A 25,238-nucleotide genomic window follows, 5' to 3' on the forward strand; every position below is an offset into this window, starting at 1 on the left:
TACTGCTCACAAATGAAACTTTTCGCTTTATTTAGGTACATGTGACTACAATAAATCAAATCATATCGAATACTTTAGGTTTCTTGTTTCAACAAATATGTGTACATTCAATAGATGTGATTCCCTCCATTTCTCCCAGGGATACAAGCGAACTCATTGTATCTTTAAATTAAAAACTCAGGGCTTTTCCCAACCCCGTGTGCTTGGACTGCTAAAACATCTTAAGGCTTTTTCTAGCTCTGATGGCCTGGAGACTCAAAATTAAACTGTCCTTCTGTTGGTCTGAACAGGACCTGCTTCTGCTCCCTTTCCATCTTCCCAGGCTGGATCGTGAATCTTGAAGTAAACATTTCAGCAAATATTAGATTAGATTCCCGACAGTGTGAAAACAGGCCCTTTGGCCCAACAAATCCACACCGACCCTCTGAAGAGAAACCCACCCAGACCCATTCCCCTACATTCACCCCTGACTAATGCACCTAACACTACAGGCAATTTAGCATGGCCAATTCACCTAACCTGCACACCTTTGGACTGTGGGAGGAAACCCGAGCACCCGGAGGAAACCCACGCAGACACGGGAAGAATGTGCAAACTCCACACAGACAGTTGCCCAAGGCGGGAATTGAACCTGGCGCTGTGAGGCAGCAGTGCTAACCACTGTGCCGCCCTATTCTACCAGTTGGCTTGCTTGGCTATTTAGTTTAAGTCACTGATGTTTTTGGAAGTGCTCAGATCTAATGCTTAGAAAAAGAGCTTAGAACGTAGAACATAGAACAGTACAGCACAGAACAGGTCCTTCAGCCACGATGTTGTGCCAACCATTAATTCTCATGTATGCACCCTCAAATTTCTGTGACCATATGCATGCCCAGCAGTCTCTTAAATGTCCCCAATGACCTTGCTTCCACAACTGCTGCTGGCAACGCATTCCATGCTCTCACAACTCTCTGTGTAAAGAACCTGCCTCTGACATCCCCTCTATACTTTCCTCCAACCAGCTTAAAACTATGACCCCTCATGTTAGCCATTTCTGCCCTGGGAAATATTCTCTGGCTATCGACTCTATCTATGCCTCATTATCCTGTATACCTCAATTAGGTCCCCTCTCCTCCTCCTTTTCTCCAATGAAAGAAGTCCGAGCTCAGTCAACCTCTCTTCATAAGATAAGCCCTCCAGTCCAGGCAGCAACCTGGTAAACCTCCTGTGAACCCTCTCCAAAGCATCCACATCTTTCCTATAATAGGGCGACCAGAACTGGACGCAGTATTCCAAGTGCGGCCTAACCAAAGTTTTATAGAGCTGCAACAAGATCTCATGACTCTTAAATTCAATCCCCCTGTTAATGAAAGCCAAAACACCATATGCTTTCTTAACAACTCTGTCCGCTTGGGTGGCCATTTTAAGGGATCTATGTACCTGCACACCAAGATCCCTCTGTTCCTCACACTGCCAAGAATCCTATCCTTAATCCTGTACTCAGCTTTCAAATTCGACCTTCCAAAATGCATCACTTCGCATTTATCCAGGTTGAACTCCATCTGCCACCTCTCAGCCCATCTCTGCATCCTGTTAATGTCCCGCTGCAGCCTACAACAGCCCTCTATACTATCAACGACACCTCCAACCTTTGTGTCATCTGCAAACTTGCTGACCCATCCTTCAATTCCCTCATCCAAGTCATTAATAAAAATTACAAACAATAGAGGTCCAAGGACAGAGTTCTGTGGAACACCACTCACCACTGACTTCCAGGCAGAATATTTTCCTTCCACTACCACTCGCTGTCTTCTGTTGGCCAGCCAATTCTGTATCCAGACAGCTAAGTTCCCCTGTATTCCATTCCTCCTGACCTTCTGAATGAGCCTACCATGGGGAACCTTTTAAATGCCTTGCTGAAGTCCATATACACCACATCCACAGCTCGACCCTCATCAACTTTTCTAGTCACATCCTCAAAGAACTCGATAAGGTTTGTGAGGCATGACGAGCCCCTCACAAAGCCGCGTTGACTGTATTTAATCAAGCCATGCTCTTCCAGATAGGATTTATAACCATCCCTCAGAATCCTTTCTAACACCTTGCAGATGACAGACGTGAGACTTACTGGTCTGTAATTGCTGGGGATTTCCCTATTTCCTTTCTTGAAGAGAGGAATTACATTTGCCTCTCTCCAGTCCTCAGGTACAACGCCACTGGAGAGTGAGGATGCAAAGATCTTTGCAAGTGGCGAAGCAATTGCATTCTTTGTTTCCCACAGCTGCCGAGGACAAATCTGGTCCGGGCCTGGCGACTTGTCAATCTTAATGTTTGACAAAATTTTCAGCACATCAGCTTCCTCTATCTCTATCCATTCCAGCATGCTCTTCAAAGGTTTCATTCACTACAAAGTTCGTTTCTTTCGTAAAGGCAGAAGGAAAAAACTCATTTAGGGCTTCCCCTACCTCCTCAGACTCCACACACAAGTTCCCTTTGCTACCCCTGATCGGCCCTACTCTTTCTTTGATTATTCTCTTATTCCTCATATAAATGTAAAAGGCCTTTGTGTTTTCCCTAATCTGTTCTGCCAAGCCTTTCTCGTGCCCCCTCCTGGCTCTCCTCAGACCATTTTTGAGCTCCTTCCTCGCCTGCCTGTAATCCTCTAGAGCTGAGCTTGACCCTAGCTTCCTCCACATTATGTAAGCTACCTTCTTCCTTTTGACGAGAAGCTCCACCGCTCTCGTCATCCAAGGTTCCTTTATCTTACCCCTTCTTGCCTGTCTCAGAGGCACATATTTATTCATCACTTGCAACAACTGTTCCTTAAACAGTCTCCACATGTCTATAATGCCTTTACCATGGAACAATTGCTCCCAGTCCATGCTTCCTAACTTCTGTCTAATCGCATCATAGTTTCCTCTTCCCCAATTAAATATCCTCCTATTTTGCCTCGTCCTCTCCTTCTCCATAGCTATGTAGAATGTGAGGCAGTTGTGGTCACTATCACCAAAATGCTCTCCCACCACAAGATCTGATACCTGCCCCGGCTCGTTTCCGAGCACCAAGTCTAGAATGGCCTCTCCCCTCGTCGGCCTGTCAACGTACTGAGTTAGGAAACCCTCCTGAACACACCTTACAAAAACAGCTCCATTCAAATCTTCTGCTCGAAGGAGGTTCCCATCAATATTGGGAAAGTTAAAGACCCCCATAACAACAACCCTACTACGTCCACACTTTCCAAAATCTGCCGAGCTATGCTTTCTTCAATCTCCCTGCTGCTATTGGGGGGCCTGTAGTAAACCCCTAACGAGGTGACTGCTCCCTTGCTGTTCCTAATTTCCACGCATACTGACTCGGTAGGCAGATCTTCTCGACAATGGAAGCTTCTGTAGCTGTGATACCCTCTCTCATTAGTAGTGCTACACCCCCTCCTCTTTTTTTCCCCCCTCCCTATTCTTTTTAAATGCTCTAAACCCTGGAACATCCAGCAACCATTCCTGCCCCTGAGAAACCCATGTCTCTGTTATGGCCACAACATCATAGCACCAGGTACTGATCCATGCTCTAAGTTAATCACTTTTATTCCTGATACTCCTTGCGTTAAAGCAAACACACTTTAACTGATCCCTTGGTTCCTTCCCAGGAAAATCCTTCCCACTAGCTGGTCTACCTCTTGCTATTGCCTCATCTGCATCAACTCTCACCTCTGGTATACAGCTCAGGTTCCCACCCCCCTGCCATACTAGTTTAAACCCTCTCGAACTACTCAAGCAAACCTTTCACCCAGGACATTGGTCCCCTTCCAGTTTAGATGCAACCCGTCCTTCTTGTACAGGTCCCACCTTCCCCAGAAGGCATCCCAATTATCTATGTATCTGAAGTCCTCCCTCCTACACCAGCTTCTGACAAATATGAAAACCAAAAACCCATATATCTCTACTTTAAAACCCAAGTTCCTAAATAATATTAATAATCTATTACAAACCTTCATCATACTTTTCTTTTTTGAGGGATGTATCTTCAAAAAGCATTTTCAGTTTCCATCAAAATTTCCTCATCAATATCTATATTTCATGTTTGCAGTAGTTGCACATTAACATTAAATACACAAGGGTTCTCATAATAATCATGGTACATAAAAAGTCCAATTTGCTCATGATATTTGCTTTCAAATATATTTACTCTTAGCAAGGTGTTGGTTCAAGAATTAATGTGTCTCTTTTTGTCAGAATGATTTTCAATTATATGATTGTAGCATTAAATTCCAATAGTAGAATCACAAATTCTTGTTGTACAATAGATCCAGAAAAGTGAGAGGATTATGTAAGTATAAATAACAGTTGCTGCCAAGTTGTTGGATCTGTAAATTTCCTGCGTCATTTAATATTTTTCAGCAGAAATCTAATTTTCTAGATAATTGCTAACATTTTGTTTGATTTCCATCTTGTCCTTCTGTTGCAACCAGTTTGGTTTCTTGATTGACGATTGATTATCTGGAGCTTCCGGTAAGGTGGTGGTGGAGTGGGCATTCTGAGCTTGGGGCTTGTCCACTCTGTCCTCTTTGTTTCTTTTCTTCCCTATTCTCTCTCTGTTCCTCTTTTATTTTACTTATCTCTTCTGGAAGAGCCTAGTCTTGGTGATGGTGTCAGTGGCGGCGTGAGGGCCCAGTGCAGATTCGTGGCAGTGGTGTCAGAGGTGGGTTTGGGTTCCCAGTGGTTTCTGCATTGACGAGGCAGTACTAACACCTACTCATGGCTGCTGCAGCGGAGGTGAGTTTTGGTTCCTGGTGGAGTCTGCATCCAGCACTGATTCATGTGGCTGGAGGTGGAGATATTTGGCCCCAGTATGAGATCCCCTCATCAGCAGCTGCGATTACACCGGGGAGGTGGGTGCGAAAGCGGACTCATAATGGTGACGGAATTGCATTTGGGCCGGTGTAGTACCAGCTGGCATCTGTGCCCGTCTGCATTGGCAAGGTCCATTGAGGACATATAGAGGCGAGGGAATTGGTAGAGGCAAGATGGCACTGAAGAGTAATGATCTTGGGTCATGTCCCACTATAGGTAACCTCACCACACTATACTCCCACATACAGACTAACACACACACACTTACACGGCCCCTCTCTCCCACACAAACATTGACACATGTACGTACACACACACGCTGTCCCGTTCTCTCTGTCTCTGTCTCTCTCACTCTCGCTCTCTCGAGGTCTGTGACCAGTGGAATGCCACAAGGATCGGTGCTGGGTCCTCTACTTTTTGTCATTTACATAAATTATTTGGATGCGAGCATAGGAGGTACAGTTAGTAAGTTTGCAGATGACACCAAAATTGGAGGTGTAGTGGACAACGACGAGGGTCACCTCAAATTACAACAGGATCTTGACCAGATGGGCCAGTGGGCTGAGAAGTGGCAGAATTGAGTTTAATTCAGATAAATGCGAGGTGCTGCATTTTGGTAAAGCAAATCTTGGCAGGACTTATACACTTAATAGTAAGGTCCTAGGGAGTGTTGCTGAACAAAGAGACCTTGGAGTGCAGGTTCATAGCTCCTTGAAAGTGGAGTCGCAGGTAGATAGGATAGTGAAGAAGGCGTTTGGTATGCTTTCCTTTATTGGTCAGAGTATTGAGTACAGGAGTTGGGAGGTCATGTTGCGGCTGTTCAGGACATTGGTTAGGCCACTCTTGGAATATTGCATGTAATTCTGGTCTCCTTCCTATTGGAAAGATGTTGTGAAACTTGAAAGGGTTCAGAAAAGATTTACAAGGATGTTGCCAGGGTTGGAGGATTTGAGCTATAGGGAGAGGCTGAACAGGCTGGGTTTTTTTTCCCTGGAGTGTCAGGGGATGAGGGATGACCTTATAGAGGTTTACAAAATTGAGGGGCATGGTTAGGGTAACTAGGCAAAGTCTTTTCCCTGGGATCGGGGAGTCCAGAACTAGAGGGTATAGGTTTAAGATGAGAGGGGAAAGATATAAAAGAGACCTAAGGGGCAACTTTTTCACACAGAGGGTGGTATGTGTATGGAATGAGCTGCCAGAGGATGTGGTGGAGGCTGGTACAATTGCAACATTTAAGAGGCATTTGGACGAGTATATGAATAGGAAGGGTTTGGAGGGATATGGGCTGGGTGCTGGCAGGTGGGACTAGATTGGGTTGGGATATCTGGTCGGCATGGACAGGTTGGACCGAAGCGTCTGTTTCCATGCTGTACATCTCAATGATTCTGACTCTGTCTCTTTTTTTTTCACTCTCTCTCTCTCTCTCTCTCTCTCTCTCTCTGTCACATACACACACACACTCTCACTCTTTCTCACCCAAGCGCGCACACTTAATTTGGAGATGTCGATGTTGGACTGGAGTGTACAAAGTTAAAAATCACACAACACCAGGTTATAGTCCAACAGGTTTAATTCGAAGCAACTAGCTTTCGGAGCAAAGCTCCTTCATCAGGTGATAGTGGAGGACACAATTCTAAGGCACAGAATTTATAGCAAAAATTTAGTGTGATGTAACTGAAATTATACATTGAAAAATACCTTGATTGTCTGTTGAGTCTTTCATCTGTTCGAATACCATGATAGTTTCACTTCTTTCATGTGTGAATCACAAAACCTTTTTTTTAAGTTGCATTCTCAGGTTAGCTGTAACACTGGGTGTTAGCTAGACAATATGTTGAAGGAGTTAGCCCCCTGTGTTCTCTGTCTGTGCCATGATGCTTAGATTGATTCTAATCTAAAAAGTGAGATAACAGAGTTTTACATGAATTCATGCAGTTTTTGAGCAAAGTACAATGTAACTCTGCAAGTACAAATTCACCCTACAAAATATGTGTGCATTTGGGTCTTTGTCTGTCTGTGTGTGTCTGTCTGTCTGGGTTGGGGGTTGTGAGTGTGAGAGAGAGTGTATATGTGTGTGTAGTGAGTGTAGTGTCTTAAGTCCGTGAAGGGGTGCATGTGTGAGTGTGGGAGTGTGTGTGCATGTCTGGGGTGGGGGGTTGTGAGTGTCTATGAGAGAGAATGTATATGCGTATTTGGATAGGCATATGGAGGATAGTGGGCTAGTGTAGGTTAGGTGGGCTTGGATCGGCGCAACATCGAGGGCCAAAGGGCCTGTACTGCGCTGTATTCTTCTATGTTCTATGTTCTATAAGTGTAGAGTGGTCTAAGTCTCTGAGAGGATGCTTGTGTGAGTGTGGGTGTCTATAAGGGTGTGTGTGAGTGTCTGTGTGCATGTCTATGTATATGTGTGTCCGTGTGTATGTGTGTGTATAGGAGTGCCTGAGTGAGTGTGCGTGAGTAGGGGTGTCACATACATACACATAGGGTGGGAATTATTTCATTCAAGATTCTTTTCTGTCAAAACATCAATTTGAAACATGACCTCACACCAAAAGTGCATTGTCTAACCTGAGATATCATCTCTTGTACATTGATTAGACGTTTAATTATCTAGGGACTAAGACTCAAAAGGAATCTGGATTTTGCATTTTAATCAGCAGTCTATGTAAATTTATTTCTCTTCTGACTTTCCTGTCATTTATATAATTCACTTTCTGAATTTTTCTCCTGTCTGAAGTACTCGTAAATTTACCCCATTGATGTTCTCTGTAATTTGTTAAGTGTAATAAACTTTTCTTTTAATGCATCCCCAGAGACAAACACCAGTACAAACACCTTGATTCCAGGAACAAAAATCTGAGCTTTTATCTGCTTCAGTTTTTATTGTTTTTTTGAGCACTCTTCAAACATTTCTGACAAACCTGCATGATTTTGTTAGATTTCCTCTGAAACTCGACATATATATAAGAAGTTTAGTTTTGGTTTATAAATAATTACTTAACAAATGTAAGGATGCTATTCACCTCATGCCCATATATCAGTTCAAAAGTACAAAATCCTAAGAACTCATTAGGAATATCCCTAATGGCAAACAGTGAAAATGGAATTCCTTAATTATAATCGTATGATATTCTTGACATGGAATGATTAGACACGCTGTAATCATAGAATTTCATGTTTGGTGCCATCTTTCTACTGCTCCTTGAGATTATGGATGATAAACTGAAAATATATGTTCTTTTTCCAAACTGTTCATTATTTATTTGAATATTTGCAACAAATTTAACCCTGATCTGATTGTATTTCTTTGTGAAATCCATATCTTAAAAAAACGTTGTGCTAACCTCTCCTCTATCACTTTTGCCATATTTTTTTCTCAAATGCACTGCTTCAGGAAACCTTGTTGAAACATTTATGATTTTTAAAAATCATTTGATTCCCACTTTTGGTTTTAGGTAGGTCTACTGTTAAAACCCTTCTAAATGGTTCTTTGAAAGTTGGTGTTGGAATTAAATTGTGGTTGAGGTTTCCCCACTACCTGACATATCTGGCATTTTCTGAGATCTTCATGTAATCTTGTAATAGGGTTAAAATAGAGAAAAATGGATAAATCCTTCAGTAAAACAGTGTAATGCAATGTTATGTGAGAGTTCTAAATATTCTGTGTGACCTCACAATACTTTCCAGTGTATAATGGTATTGCTCAACAATTGGTCATTGAAATTACATTGGGGATTCTCAACAGTTTGTGCTGTGCTTCAGCAGTCGGCTTGGATTAGAGCAAATTTGTCGACGTTACCTGAAGTGTAAAACTACAACTGATGTAATATTTTCTGAGTGAATTTTGGAATAGGGAAATAATGTATCTTTGTTTTGTGGGAATGCGAAAATTATCACTGTACATTGCCTGTGAACGTCATTTGGAAGTATTCGAGCAATACTGGAAGGTTGCATGTGAACAGTAAATGATAATCCACAGGCTATTTTTGCAGATTGATTATTCAAACAAGTTAAGAGGATTATCTTATAAATTATATTTTGATGTTGAGGTTATAGTGCACCTTATTTTTACAGAGTTGTTTATTTCTAGTTGCTTACAGACAAAATCTTTTGCATGTGGGCAATACTGCCAAGCCCAACATTGATTTTCTTTCCTAGTTGCCTTTGGTAAGGTGCTGATCAGCAAGTTGAAATGTTGCGGTTAATGAGTTGAAACTCCATAGCTGTTGCACAAAACAAAAATCAGAATTTTGACCCAGCTGAAAGAAGAGAAAGCAAACTGAAGAGAAAGCAGCCTTGTGTGCCTGTTAGAATAGCATATGATTTGGACTTTGTCTATGAGACGATTATATTTCCATTACACCTGATCCATTGTCTATCAAGATAATAGAAGTTTTGGGAATGCCACTGAGGAAGCCTTGACAAATTGTGTTGTGCATCCTCTATTGTACACATTGCAGTTATGAGACACTTGTGAACTAGTTTAGATTCATGGATGAGGTACTGTACAAATAAATGCTATTCCAAAGTCCTCCTCACCTGCCTCCCATTTTGCACCCTTCATAAATTTGAACTCTTAGATCTCCAGTGCTTTTATTTTAATTTTCGCACTGTTCCCTTAATGCTTCATCCCTGTGCAGTGGGTCTTGCATGGTTTTCAGTTCAGCAATAGCTTGATTTTAATATTCTTATTTTAAAAACACCCCATGCCCTTCCTTATCTTTACGAGCTTTTCCAGCTCTATTACCCTCAAAGACTGCTTCACTCATACAATTCACATTCCAATTTGAAAAAAACTCTACCATTGTTGGTTGTGCCTTTCTTCCCTGTTTTCATTTAATCATCTCCATAAAATGTTTAATTTTGACGAACCTCTTAACTGTCTTCCTTTATAGCTCTGTGTTAAATTTTGTTTGTCCTGTAAACATCTTTGGGATGCTTTATTATGTTTACTATAAAGACCCCATATAAAAGCAACTTGTTATTATCACCGCCACAAATGCCAAGGTATAATCATCACCAACAAGAGACTATCTAACCATTGCCTCTTGGCATATCAGTACTCTGGGAGTTATTATTGATCAGAAACTCAACAGGACTCACCACATAAATGCAGCGGCTAGGAATAATGCAGCAAGCAACACACCTCCTGACTTCCCAAAGTTTGTCCACCATCTATAAGGCACAAGTCAGGAGTGTGATGAAATACCCCCCCACAGGTCTGGATGAGTACAGCCCTAACATCACTCAAGAAGCTTAACACCATCAAGGATGAAGCAGTCCTCTTGATTGACACTGCATCCACAAGCATCCACTCCCTTCATCGCTGACGTTCAGTAGCAGCAGTGTATACTATCTGAAAATTGTACTGCAGAAATTCACCAAAGAATCTCAGATAGCACCTTCCAAACCCATGACCACTTCCATCTTGAAGGACAAGGATAACAGATATATGGGAACACAACCACCTTCAAGTTACCGTCCAAGCCACTCACCATCCCGACTTGGAAATATATCACTGTTCCTTCATTGTCATGGGGTCAAAATTCTGGAATTCCCTGCCTAATGGCATTGAGAGTCAACCCACAACAGGTGGACTGCAGTGGCTCAAGAAGGCAGCTCACTATTACTTTCTCAAGGTCAACTCTGGATGGGCAATAAATGCTGGCTAGCCAACAATGGCCACATCCCACAAAATAAATAAATACATTCCAAGCCAGGCATGGATTACTTGGTTAGTCAAAGATTTGCAAAAGCATGCAAGTACTGTGTAAGCATGAATGAACAACTCATTCTGACTGTAATGGAGGGAAGCGCATGAATAAAGCAATACTTAAGAGTGAGTTAGATCTGTAATTGTTATTCATTATCTGAAAGAATTTTATCTGTTAATATTAAATAAATGGTATGTCTGCAGATGCCTTACACGCCAATTGTCAAAATCAAATTTATGATGTTTTGCAAATTAATTGAAAAGATGAAATTGGATGGGTAGTGGAAACCATGTTTTTTTTTGCAAGTTATCTTTCCTGCTGGAACTTAGTAATTATTACACATCTACTTGAGGCAACTAAGGATAAAAGAGACTCCATGAGCATTCCTATTCTCAATTATGCTGGACTTACTTGCAGGTGATAATACTTAAAATCTTATCAGCTACAAGAGCCTGTGAAAAATCACATGTGGCGCTCTTCTGCAATTCCCTGCCATGTAAATGCTGGGGGTCTAATTCATTTGCTTCAGGGTCAACGCATTTTCAAAGTTGTTAATGAAAATTTTTTTTAACAGCTGCTGGTCAAAATGCAGTTGTAAGAATCATCACATTTAAGGAAACTTGCACTTGTTTTCTGAAAGGACTCTGTTTGTACATTATATTATTGTTACCTCCTAACAGATGATAGCAAGCAACTTTGAAATTCATTTTTCAATACATGATTCATTGTTGATCACTGAATGAAATATTGGGGCTCATGAGTTAACCATACTCACTTGCATTGTGTATGTAGTTATTAATTTTAGTTTATTGTGTAAAATTGCATTTTGAAAATATTGTAAATGAACCAAGTCCCAAAATGATAAAAATTAGGAAAATTGCATTAGCAACTGTCTTTCTTATATCACAGTTAGCTAAACTTAGGTTATGTCATTTCAGAAAAATCCTAAATGAATTATCTTCTGATGCACCTGGTGTTCCAAAGATTGATGAAGAAAAATCAGAGGAAGAGGGAGCGACAGCTGCTATCACTACAATGGCAGTACCAACGTCTATCTATCAGACGAGCACTGGCCAATACAGTATGTAATATCATTTTAAATTATGTTTATTATTTATCAAATCTGACATCAGTGACCTTAAATATTTACTTCAACTATATATTAAGTATTTTACTGTGATGCTCTAAAACTTTTCAGCAGCATTACCAAGGTCTATTGGTTAATTAAAATTTTGCAGGTCTAGTGAGAGTAATTAAGAACAACTTCCTTGAATTACTGAATAATAAGCCATACAGGATATCGGGTTCTTTCATTCATCTCTTGCTCTATGCATAGTGAGTAGAACTTAATTGCAATGTCTTCAATGGCCCTGACCAGTTGAGGGCTAAAATCAGATTACTGTTAAATATCTTACAGAGAGTTTGTGTTTGTATATATCTATCAACTGAGACTATACAAGCATCCTAATGCTTTTCTTAACCAAGATCTACCGATTTTTGCTGTCTGGTTTCAGTTGTATTGCTTAAAAAAAAGTGGAAATTTACTTTCCTTGGCTATCAGTTATGTCAAGTTTCACGGAGAATTTCCCACCGCAAAGCCTAACAAGGTTTCTCACGGTATCTTATCAAACTCACCTTATTAACTACCTATCCCACCCTTATGGTGCCCTTGTCTGATTCTAGCCTCATTCTACCACTTGCCATACCCTGAACAACTTGCCACTGTCAAGATGTACTGGGATAAACTCTCAGCCCTGGCATCATTTTGAAATGACCATTGTGCAGCCAGATGGGCACTGTTAATCTCGAGCTGCCTGCATGGTTCCTGTCATTTGCTGCTCGGGTATGGCTGACAAGGGAAAATTGGCACCCTGCTTTGCGCACAGAGACCTTGAGATCCTGCTAGACAAGGTGATGCACAGGCTTGGCGTTCTTTTCCTTCAGTGAAAACCACACAAATCAATCTTAGTCATCTGGAGAAAGGTACAGTAATATAAGAAGGTCAGTGACCTTGCTAACTCCACCAATGTAAGTAGCACCATATTCTGTCTGATATCTCACACTCTCACATCTGCTATCACCTGCCCTGGCTCATGCTGCACCATTCTTGCTGTTGCTTGCAACATCTTCACTCAGAAATGATCACGCAACCCAATCTCAGACATCACTAACCCTGCATGCCCTGAACACTACTTTCTCACATACTTAGGATACCTTCCCACCTGAATCAAAAGTAATCAGTTGGGGTCATCCTGCTTAATATCTGGCTCTCTCCCATTCCAGGAGGAAAATACTCCACAGCAGGGAAAAAGAAATGAATGATGCACTGTCTGACATCTGAATCCTCACTCATAAATGAGGAGAGAATCCTGACTATCCATATCCAAGTTCTTGGATGGATATCAGAGGTTGCACATGACTTGCTGTGCCAGGATTCCCCTGAGCAAAGGCTGTTTACCTTGACATGTCTGAGACATATGAGAATCCTGACAAGCTCCCTGGGTTTAGGTCTGTGTAAAATGGCATCGCACTACAAGCAATACTGTGAACTGGGTATCTCTGGCTGAGGTGCAAAGGCACAAAAAGGCAAGGTAGGAATGCTTTGGGCTTCCAGTTAGGGTCAAAGTGAGTCAGTAATAATAGAGCCTATGTACTGGTTGAAGGTGAAGTGATGTCCCGTTAATGAGCTAGGTCTGTGTCCCTGAGTGCAAAGAATTCTTGCTGCAGCATTTGAATGATAGTGGTACCTGTTGAATGCCACTGTCCATGGGTGTGGGCTGTATGTGGCTTGTGTCCATACAGCATGCACTGTCATAGTGCTTGATGTCCAACATGCAGGTCCTTGATGAGCTGAATTCACCAGAGCCACTCTGACTTACATGTTGAGAATTCTCAGTAGCCAGTATCCTCACGGGGTGGGCTCTACAATAGAGAGCTGTACATTGATGAGGTATGGTCTGCAATTATAAAGATCATTTACAAGCAATAATCCCCTTTAATAGGCAAATCACCTTGACTGAATGAGTTCTGAAGAAGGGTCACTCAACATGATACGTTAACTCTGATTTCTCTCCACAGATACTGCCAGAACTACTGAGCTTTTCTAACAATTTCAGTTCTTGAATTGATATACAGTTTTTATTAAAAATCTTGCCTTGATGCCTGCAACTTAATTAAAAATGCAGTGATTTGATCGCAATGACAAGTTAGGCCTTGATGGACTTCTCATGCAATTCAGCTTATTTCAAACTATAGCCCATGTCATTCAGGTGCTTATAAGATTCTGCCAACATTTACTTGAAGCTTTTTGACCAAAAAGTATTTTTTCAACAATACTCAAAGTTCTATTCTGTTCTCTCAAGCAATTGGATGGATTTTGGAGGAATTGTAAATGCCAGTATTCCATAGTGCAAAAGTCTGGAGAGCAATAAAGCTGGGGGTAAAACTTTAAAAGAAACCAGCTGGAGAATGTGATATGAAATTCAGAAATGTACTATTACTAGAAAGTATGTTTTTAATGTTCTCCAAAATAAAATCTGTAAAGTTCAACTATCAGATCTTTTTAATACTCAAAGAGTTAGTCCTGCGCCTATTAGCCTCACACTTTGGTTGGCTTTCTAATCAGTGGCTTGTTTCATAGACATATGACTGGTCGTATCTGGTCCTTCATGCCTGCATCATCTTCCTTTAAAAATAATTTTAAATTGATTTAACATGACCTGGTATCTCAAAACAAAGAAAACGTCTCCAAAAGACTATCACGGTCTTAATGGTGACTTTTGACATGTGTAACTATGCACTTTCCAGACTTTTACATCCATTTAAATGTTAAATCTTTATTTTATAAATATTTTAGTTTCACTTCTAAATTCGAAAAACGTAGTAGAGGAACAGTGACAGGCTGACATTAACTTTGCATTGCTGAAATGAAAAGCTGCCATTCAAAACGATCAAAATTTAATTTTAAAGTGAGTTCTAATATTTATCTGGCATCTTCACTTACCTTTATCTATTCTTCTTAGTTGCTATTGCTCAAGGTGGAACTATCCAGATTGCAAATCCAGGAGCTGATGGTGTACAGGGACTGCAGACACTTACAATGACAAATGCTGGAACGCCTCAGCCCGGGGCAACCATTGTCCAATATGCTGCACAGTCAAGTGATGGGACACAACAGTTTTTTGTTCCAGGCAGTCAAGTCGTCGTTCAAGGTAGAAAAAGTAGATTTACTTGACACAATGATGTTGCAGCAGTGTTTTAGAAGAAAAGTAATAAAGGATTTTGTTCAGAACTGAAACTTCAAAGGATAAGAATAGTTTTTTTTCAGAAAAACTGCAAGCATTCAATATTGTTGTAACTTAGAAAAATAGAACGTGACAAATTATTAATTTGATTTTATGTCCATGTAGTTTTAAAGCCAATGTAATGGTAAAACTTCAGTAAAACATGGTAGTAAAAGACCAAAATTTAAATTCCTTGAATTCTGCGTGCAGGATAAGTTTCAGCAAGTTTATTCATCTCACTGGGATGACTGGAAACGAATCTAAAGGAGTTCTATCTGAGTTTGCCATGCATACTTTTATGACTGATTTGAAGAAAATGAAGATAACTTTGTAAAATTGCATATTTAAAGTCTCAAATGCTCAATATGGACTTATATGCTCAGTATTTGCTAACAGAATCAACATTGGCTTCAATCATATAAACAATATCATTATTATCAAATTATCAAAAATTTCTGAAGGGTAATGCTCAGCATATTTTTTCTACTGCTTTATGATTTTCACATCTTCATTGGCAATAAAGTTCATTATTTACCAAGGTATTTATTAAGTTAGCAGAGATGGGGAGAGATATGTAATGTTCAGAGAAACAGAGAGAGGTACATGGGATTAAAAGAGAGAGAGAGAAAGAGAGGGAGCGAACTATATGGGTATCAGTGACTAGGGCAACATTTCCTCATTGCTAATTCATCTTGAAAAGGTGGTAGTAAGCTGCTGCCGTGAACCATTGCAGACTATGTAGTCTCGGTAAACCCACAGTGCTTTTGAGAAGGGAGTTTGAGGATTTTGAAATAGTGATAGTAGATGTACAAGTTTTTAGTTACAAGTCAGGATAATGTGGACACAGCCGTAGAATTAGAGGGGGTCATTTCAGAACAGAAATGCGGAGACATTTCTTCAGCCAGAGAGTGGTGGGCCTGTGGAATTCATTGCCACGGAGTGCAGTGGAAGCCGGGACGCTAAATGTCTTCAAGGCCGAGATTGATAGATTCTTGTTGTCTAGAGGAATTAAGGGCTATGGGGAGAACGCTGGTAAGTGGAGCTGAAATGCGCATCAGCCATGATTGAATGGCGGAGTGGACTCGATGGGCCGAATGGCCTTACATCCACTCCTATGTCTTATGGTCTTATGTATGGCTTGGAGGAAACTGGAGTTGGTGTTTCCATGCATCTGCTGCCTTTGTCCTCTAGGTTTGGAGAATGCTGCCAAAGGGATATTGGTGAGTTACAATGATTTTTGTAGACATTGTTGCCACTGTGCAGTGGTAGTGGAGGAATTGAATGTTGAAAGTGCTGAACAGGATGCCAATCAAGCAGGCTGCTTTATCCCGAATGAAATTGAGCTCAAGTATTGTTGGATTTGCACTCTTCAGGCAAGTAGAGGTCATGCTCCTGCTTTTTTGCCTTGTATAGATAGCAGAGAGCCTTTAATGCAATGCTTTGGGGTTTGTTTTAACTTTAATTGTAAGATTACAGTTAATTATAATCATAGACTGAGTTAGTGCAAATGTAAAGCTTTAGTAGTTATGTGAGCCTTTCCGGGTATAAATATTTTCATAAGCTTTATGGAAGTTAATATGTGTATCATAACAAGCACAAAATAATTCATCCTTAATAAAAAGGAGTGGTTTTCAGTCCTTCTGCTTTAGGACACCAGTTTGAGATACTGGTTGGCAGGGCACAACTTTCTTGTTCCATTCAGTTGCTTGGAGTTCTCCTTTTGTCTTCAATTATCTTTCTTGTACATTGAATGACTAAAGCCCGGGCCTTATTAACCCTTGCTCGCAATTACTTATGTGATGATCAAAGACATCCTGATCTCTGGTTTGTTTATTGGTAAATGAGCAGTACATGAGGAGTTCATGCATGAACATCTTGTGTACTGCTCAATCTAGAATTGATTAAGTAGTGCATGCCCAAAACCTGATTGGTTTCTTTTAAAATAATGGATACCTTAGTGTCTGTTTCATTATTTCACATGTCAGTTACTTTCGTAAGATCATCTGTTTTGTAGAAACTTATCCCTGTTAGTTTACCAACTTCATAGATCTTTAAGAGAAGATGACACGAGCAAGCAATTTGTTTAGAGTATGTAGTGTCAGCTCTTTGTGATTAATCATCCCAAATGTCTCAAATGGTACATCTTAAAAAGATCAAAACTACAAGGCTACAAAACACATTACAGAACTGAATTCCAAAGTTACAGATACATATTTCACATATATATACATATTCATAGGTCTGTTACAAAACTAAACCATTTCAACCCATAGCTGTGTCTTTCAGTAAGAACCTTTTAAACTCAAAGCATTTTCATATATTCTAGCCTACATTTGCAGAGACTGAATCATAAAACAGCAAACAGCCCATCAACATTGCTATCAACCTGCACTATGCGGCTATCTTCTCCCCAGAAAACACCAAAACTAACCATAATTAAACAAAATATATGATTTAATTTCTCACTTGCTTAATCAAGGCAAAATTCAGTTATTGAAAACTAATTCAACCCTACATTGGGGCGTTAGGAGTTGAGTTACTTGCCACAGAATTTCCAGCTTCAAACTTGCTGTTGTCATCACAATATGTATGGTCCATATTAGTTTCTGGTCAGTGGTAATCCCCCATATGTTGATAGTGCAGAATGCAGTGATGGTACTGGCCGTTTAATGTCAAAATGGAAATGGTTTAAGACTATAAGACGTAGGAACAGAAGTAGACCATTTAGCTTATCGACTCAAAATGAGAATCATGACTGATCTAAATAATCCTCAACTTCACTTTCCTGTCTTTCCCCCCTTGATCCTTATTGATTTAAAAATCTAACTCAGCCTTGAATATACATAATGGCCCAGCCTCATCGGGTAAAGAATCCCACAGTACCCTGAGAAGAAATTCTTCTTCCATCTCTGTTTTAAGTGTGTAACCCCTTAATCTGAGATTATGGCCTCATTCTCTAGGCTCTTCTACAAGGGGCAATAACGTTTTTTCATCAACCTTGTCAAGTCCTCTAAGAAAAAAAACCAAAGAACTGCAAATGCTAAAAATCAGAAACAATAGCAGAAATGGCTGGAAAACTCAATAGGTTTGGAAGATATTTGGAGGTAAAGCAGAGTTAACATTTTGACTCCATTGACGCTTTAGAAGAATGTATGTTTCAATAAGGTCACCTCTCATTTTTGTGTATTCAATGAGTGCAAGTCCAGTCTCCCCTAGTCCTCAGATGTCTGGAACCTTGTGAACCTACTTAAGACCGCCTCCAATGCCAATATATCTTTCTAGACTAAATATGAGTGCAAAATAGGGTCATGCAAGACTGTGTCATGGCACCAACCCTCTTGTCCATCTTCCTTGCTGCAACATTCCCCCATCTCCATGAAGCTCACCGCTAGAGCAGAACTAACCTACAGAAATGAACAGCAAAGTGTTTAACCTTCAATGCTTCCAAGCCAGAAGCAAGACCACCCCAGCTCTGTCAACGAGCTGCAGTTTGCAGAAGATACCGACGTGTGCACACATTCCAAGGCCGAGCTACAGACCATTCATTCATTATAGCGTGAAAGAGAATGGACATCAGCCTAAGTATCTGGAAAAAGAAAGGTTCTCTACTAGACTGCTCCTACTACACAATCGTGTCCCATGATCATCAAAATCCACGTAAGTCCCTGGTCAACTTGGATCATTTTCCATACCGTGGCCGCCATTGGAGATGAAATCCAAAATTCATTTTAGTGTGGCACTGAAGCTGTTTGATGTCTGAGTAATAGAGTATTCCAAATCTGGGATCTCAAACATAGCACCAAGCTCATGGTCTACAGAGCCACTATGGTCCCCACCCTCCTGCATTTGCATCAGAAACATGGAGCAGATACCACGGACACCTCAAACCTTGGAGAGTTATCATCAAGCTGCCTTTACAAAATCTTGCAAATCCACTTCCAGAATAGGCATACCAACATGAGTGTCATCTCCCAGGCCTATATCCCTGAATTGAGGCACTGGTCTTGCATGACCAACTGCCATGGGTGGGCCATATTGTCCACATGCCAGACATAAGACTTCCTAAACAACCCCAGGACGACTGGAGGAAGAACGTCTCATCTTCTGCTTCAGATCCCTTCAACCCCAGGGCATCAATGTGGACTTCACCAGTTTTCTCATTTCCCCTCCTCCCACCTTACCCCAGTTCCAAACTTCCAGCTTAGCACCATCTTCATGACCTGTCCCGCCTGTCAATCTTTCTTCCCGCCTGTCAGTCTTTCTTCTCACCTATCCGCTCCACCTTCCTCTCCGACCTATCAACTTTACCCCTTCCTTCATCCACCTATTGCACTCCCAGCTACATTCTCCCCAGCCCCACCCCCTCCCATTTATCTCTCCACCCCCGAGCCTTCCAGCTTCATTCCTGATGAAGGGCTCCTGCCCGAAACGTCAATTTTCCTGCTCCTCAGATGCTGCCTGACCTGCGCATTTCCAGCACCACTCTAATCTTGTCCCTAAACAAGTGGTCTACTCTGAACTCCAGACTGGGAAGCAATCATTTGGAGGGCAGAAGAAACAATACAACAAACCCAGAAAGCCTTCCTAAATAAATGCAACATACCCACTGAAATGTAAGAGTCACTTGTCACCCGTCTGCCTGGAGTGGATGTACATCATCCTCAACTTTAATGTACAACCAAAGAAGATGATCTTTCCTTAGATAAGGGCCCCAAAGCTGATCAAAGTACTCCCGCTATTGATAACTAATTCAATTCTCTCTTGTTGGAAATGTTTAGCAGTTCTGTAGCTTGAATGTACCCTGCTACTTATCAGCCCATCTCTGAATGTTGTCATTCCTTGCTACACATGGAGTCTTCAGTATTTGTGGAGTCTCAAATGGTGCTGAACATTATAAGATCACAGGTTTCTGATAATTGTACAATCGGGGAAGGTAATTGATAAAGCTGCTGAAGATGATTGATCCTTGGGCACTATCTTGAGAAGCTCCTACATTGATGTCTTGGAACTGTCATAATTGATCTCCAATAACAATCTTTGTGCTCAGCATGACCCCAAGCATAGAACAGAGAACAGTACAGCATAGGAACAGGCTCTTTGGCCCATCATGTCTGTGCTAACCATAATGCTGTTCTAAACTAATCCTATCTGCCTGTAAATGGTCCCTCCCCATCTATTTTCTGCCTGTTCATTTGTCAGTCTAAATGTCTCTTAAACTTTGTTAATGGATCTTCTTCTACCACCTCCCCGGCAACGTATTCCAGGCACTTACTGACCTCAGTGTACAATAAAACCTGCCCTTGCACATCTCTCATAAACTTTTCCCCCCTCACCTTAAACCAGGCCCCTTAGCATTTGACATTTCCATCTTGAGAAAGAAATTCCAACTGTCCACCCTATCCGCGCCCCTCAATTTTATATTTCTATCGGGTTGCCCCTCAGCCTCAAATGCTCTATAGGAAAATAAAAATCCAAGTGAACAGTATTCCAAACGTGGCCTGACCAAAGTCTCATACTTGTTGCAGCACTTCCTCCTACAGTTGCAGCATGACTTGCCAACTTTTAGATTCGTTGCCACAACTGAAGAGGGCAAGCGTGCCATATGCCTTTTTACCACATTATCTGCTGTGTTGCGACTTTCAGGGAGCTATTAACTTAGATCCCAAGATCCCTCTGTATATTAATGCTCCTAATAGTCTGGCCCCTGTACGATATACTTTCCTCTTGCATTTGACCTCCCAAAGTGCATCTCCTGACACTTGTCTGGATTAATCAGCCATTTCTCGGCCCAACTTTCCAGCTCATCTATATCCTGCTACATCCTTTAATATCCCACCTCACTATCCACAACTTGTATTTTTTTGGTGTCATCTGCAAACTTGCTAATCAGACCACTGACATTTTCATCCAAATCATTTACATATTTACATTCAACAGTGGCCCCAGCACTGATCTTGGTGGAGCACCACTAGTCACAGACCTTCAGTCAGAAAAACACTCTTCCACTGCTACTCTATCTTCTATGGTCAAGCCATTTTTGTATCCAACTTGACAACTCACCATAGATTCCATCCAATTTGCTCTTCTGGACCAGCCTACCGACCAATCTCGTCAAATGCTTTAATAAAGTCGTATGTGGACCATATCTGCTGTCTTACCCTGCTACTTCCTCAAAAAACTCAACCAAGTTTGAAAGACAAGAACTTCCCTGCATAAAGCCATGCTGATTATATCCAATAAGTCAATTGTGTTTTCCAAATGCAAGTAAGACCTGTCTCTTAGAATCTTCTCCCATAGTTGCCTTACCACTGATGTAAGGCTTACTGCATTGTCCCTGTTATCTTGATCAAAAGAACAGACTTAACTATTTCTCTTAATTAGTCTTCAGTCTTCTGGGACCTTCTGGCTAAATAGAAAAAAAAGAGCTGTGTTAAGGCCTCAGCAATCTCCTCCCTTGCCTGCTTTCACTATCTTAGGATAGATCCCATCAGTCCCTGGGAGTTAACTACCTTAAAATGTTTTCAACACCAGCTCCTTAATATTGATGTACCTCTACAAACAGGACGATCTTCATCTGAACCAAGGGGGTACCAATATCCTGGGAGGGAAATTTGCTAATGCTCTTCGAGTGGGTTTAAACTAATTCAGCAGGAGTTTGGGAACCAGAATTGTCATCCGAGTACACAGGAGGTTGAGAGGAGTGAGGTCAGAACTAAGGTTTCAAGGCTGCAAGAAGGCACTGACAAGCAGGATGTGTGTCTACTTCAACGCCACGAGCATCTGGAATAAAGTGGGTGAACTTGCAGCCTGGGATTTCGATATTGTGCTCATTTCAGAAACGTGGGTAGAGCAGGGACAGGAATGGTTAATGCAGATTCCAGGATTTGGATGTTTCAGTAAGAACAGGGAAAATGGTAAAACAAAAGTGGGGGTGGGAGGGGGGCATTGTTAGTCAAGGACAGTATTGCGGTTGCAGAAAGAACATTTGAGGACTCATCTACTGAGGTAGTACAGGCTGAGATTAGAAACAGGAAAGGAGAGGTCACCCTCTTGGGAGTTTTCTGTAGGCCTCTGAGTAGTTCCAGAGATGTCGAGGATAGGATAACAAAGATGATTACCGATAGGAGTGAGAGTGACAGGGTAGTTGTTATGGGGGACTTTAACTTTCCAAATATTGACTGGGAATACTATAGTTCAAATACTTTAGATGGGTCAGTTTTTGTCTAATGTGTGCAGGAGGGTTTCCTGACACAGTAATGCAAACAGGCCAACAAGGGGAGAGGCCACATTAGATTTGGTACTATGTAATGAACCAGTCACGTGTTAAATTTGGAGGTAGGTGAACACTTTTGTGATAGTGACCACAATTCAGTTATGTTTACTTTAGCAATGGGAAGGGATAGGTATATACTGCAGGGCAAGAGTTATAGCTAGGGGAAAGGCAATTACGATGCAATTAGGCAAGATTTAGGATGCATAGGATGGGGAAGGAAACTGCAGGGGATGGGCACAATTGAAATGTGGAGCTTATCAAGGGCCTGCAGTAGCTGTTCCTTGAATAAGTATGTACCGGTCAGGCATGGAGGGAGTTGTCGAGCACGGGAGCAGTGGTTACTAAAAAAATTGAATCTCTTGCCATAGAGTCATAGACTCATAGAGATGTACAGCATGGAAACAGACCCTTCGGTCCAACTCGTTCATGCCAACCAGATATCCCAACCCAATCTAGTCCCACCTGCCAGCTCCTGGTCCATATCCCTCTAAACCCTTCCTATTAATTTAGCCATCCAGATGCCTTTTAAATGTTGCAATTGTACTAGCCTCCAACACATCCTCTGTCAGCTCATTCCACACACATACCACCATCTGAGTGAAAAAGTTGGCCCTTAGGTCTCTTTTATATTTTTCTCCTCTCACTCTAAATCTATGCCCTCTCGTTCTGGACTCCCCCACCCCATGGAAAAGACTTTATCTATTTATCTGATCCATGCCCCTCATAATTTTGTGAACCTCTATAAGGTCACCCCTCAGCCTCCGACACTCCAGGGAAAACAGCCCCTGCCTACTCAACCACTCCCTATAGCTCAACTCCTCCAACCCTGGCAACATCCTTGTAAATCTTTTCTGAACCCTTTCAAGTTTCACAACATCTTTCCAATAGGAAGAAGACCAGAATTGCACCAATATTCCAACAATGGCCTAACCAATGTCCTGTACAACCGTAACATGACCTCCCAATTCCTGTACTCAATACTCTGACCAATAAAGGAAAGCATTACCAAACACCTTCTTCACTATCCTATCTACCTGTGACTCCACTTTCAAGGAGCTATGAACGTGCACTCCAAGGTCTCTTTGTTCAGCAACACTCCCTAGGACCTTACCATTAAGTGTATAAGTCCTGCTAAGATTTGCTTTCCCAAAATGTAGCACATCACATTTATCTGAATTAAACTCCATCTGTCACTTCTCAGCTCATTGGCCCATCCGACCAAGATCCCGTTGTAATCTGAGGTAACCCTCTTCGTTATCCACTACACCTCCAATTTTGGTATCATCAGCAAACTTACTAACTATACCTCTGATGCTCACATCCAAATCATTTATATAAATGATGAAAAGTAGTGGACCCAGCACTGATCCTTGTGGCACTCCACTGGTCATAGGCCTCCAGTCTGAAAAGCAACCTCCACCACCACCCTCTGTCTTCTATCTTTGAGCCAGTTCTGTATCCAAGTGGCAAGGGTAGTTATGGTAGGGGTTTTTAACTTTCCAAACATAGACTGGGACTGCCATAGTGTTAACGGTTTAAAAAGAGAGGAATTTGTTAATTGTGTACAAGAAAATCTTCTTATTCAGTATGTGGATGTACCTTCTAGAGAAGGTGCAAAACCCCTGACCTAATCTTAGGAAATAAGGCAGGGCAGGTGACTGAGGTGCCAGTGGGGGAGCACTTTGGGGCCAGCAACCATGGTTCTATTAGTTTTAAAATAGTGATGGAAAAGGATCTAAAAGTTGAAGTTCTAAATTGGAGGAAGGCCAATTTTGACGGTATTAGGCAAGAACTTTAAAAAACTGATTGGGCGCCGATGTTGAGTCTTTGAGTTCTCGGGAGTCCTGCAACGGTGTTTCTGTTGCATTCTTCTTTATACTGAATGGAGGCCCATTTTATCACATCCTTGGACATTTCTAGTGCCTTGCGTTTGCGGACAATCATGGATGGAATTTGCACTTCCAGTTTCGGCATGCCTAGACCGCCGTTCCTATTGATGGCATACAGGATTCTGTCAGCGGTATGAGGTGGAAGTTGGAGGAATTCTTTCATGGCGTTTCGTATGATATGGTCCAGCTTTAAGAGTATGCATTGAGATGCTTTGGACAGGATCAAATTAAAATACAATCTGAGGATGACATGCGTTTTTAGGATCTCCAGACGTTGCCTTGGTCGGAGTGATGCTGCCTGTATTCCTTTCACTGATGTCTAAAGCCTCTCCTCCCATTCTTCTTCTGACACACCTGCCCACAGATTGATACAGGCACCCAGGTATTTGTCAGTATCACCTGAGGGTATATAAGCTATAAGTTCATTACGCAGCTTCCAGTTAACAAACTGATTATATCGGAAGGTCTTCCTCTTTAAAGTGAAGTGGAAGCCCTTCATCTTTGTGATGTTAATATTGAGGCCCTTATGGTCACAATATGACTGGAGCAGCTTTAGATTCCTCGCCATACTGGTGTGAAAGTCACTCAGAAGGGCTATGTCATCTGCGAAGGCCAAAGTTGAGCAGTTGACTCTTCTGCCACCCAGGGCATGGTGACCCCTGAGTTGGCCTTCTCTAGAGAGCATGTCAGAGGATCTAGAGCAATGTTAAATAATATTGGTGAGAGTGGGTCGCCCTGCTTCACACCCCTCTCAATGTTTATTGGAGTGGTACAAGTACCGTTCCCTTCTACCATGGTTGTATTGCCTGTGTAGAGATCCTTGATCAGGCCTACAAAGGCTTTAGGAAGATGTGCTGTTTGCAATGTTTTCAGTAGTAGTTTGTGCCCAACCAAGTCGTATGCTTTCGCCAGCTCAACAAAGACTACTGTGAGGTCCTTGCAGTTATGCTTTGCTCCCTTAACTATATTCTCAAGGTTAACAATGTTTTCATTGCACCCGGGAGTGGCTGCTAGAAACCCTTTTTGTCTATTGTTAATTTTGACAATTTCACTGAGGGGTTTTGCCATTATTTTTGTGAAAAGTCGTAGCAGCATCAACCAATGGTTATTGGCCGCCAGTTGTCGACGTTTTTCAGGCAGTCTACATCCTTGCACTTAGAAATCAAGACCGTTCAGCTTTTTTTTAGCAATTCTGGAACCTGCTCAATTTTCGCCATAGGGAGAAGAGTCAGGGTGGACGGGTTTCCTCCTCC

General features: G+C 41.5%; 1 protein-coding gene across 3 annotated transcripts in view; it reads left to right on the top strand.

The window, feature by feature from the left end:
- LOC122550087 (cAMP-responsive element modulator-like) overlaps window positions 1–25,238 on the top strand; it is a 161,623-nt gene that overhangs the window by 91,591 nt on the left and 44,794 nt on the right. For all 3 annotated transcript variants that reach the window (XM_087987531.1, XM_087987529.1, XM_087987530.1), the window contains exons 6-7: window positions 11,479–11,621; window positions 14,563–14,751. In XM_087987531.1, coding sequence (XP_087843657.1) covers window positions 11,479–11,621; window positions 14,563–14,751 — 332 coding nt within the window. The remainder of the gene's footprint in view (window positions 1–11,478; window positions 11,622–14,562; window positions 14,752–25,238) is intronic.

The sequence above is a fragment of the Chiloscyllium plagiosum genome, unplaced genomic scaffold (assembly GCF_037043375.1).
Source record: "Chiloscyllium plagiosum isolate Xiang-an unplaced genomic scaffold, Cpla_swu_hap1 HiC_scaffold_5, whole genome shotgun sequence".
Taxonomy (NCBI): Eukaryota; Metazoa; Chordata; class Chondrichthyes; order Orectolobiformes; family Hemiscylliidae; genus Chiloscyllium; species Chiloscyllium plagiosum.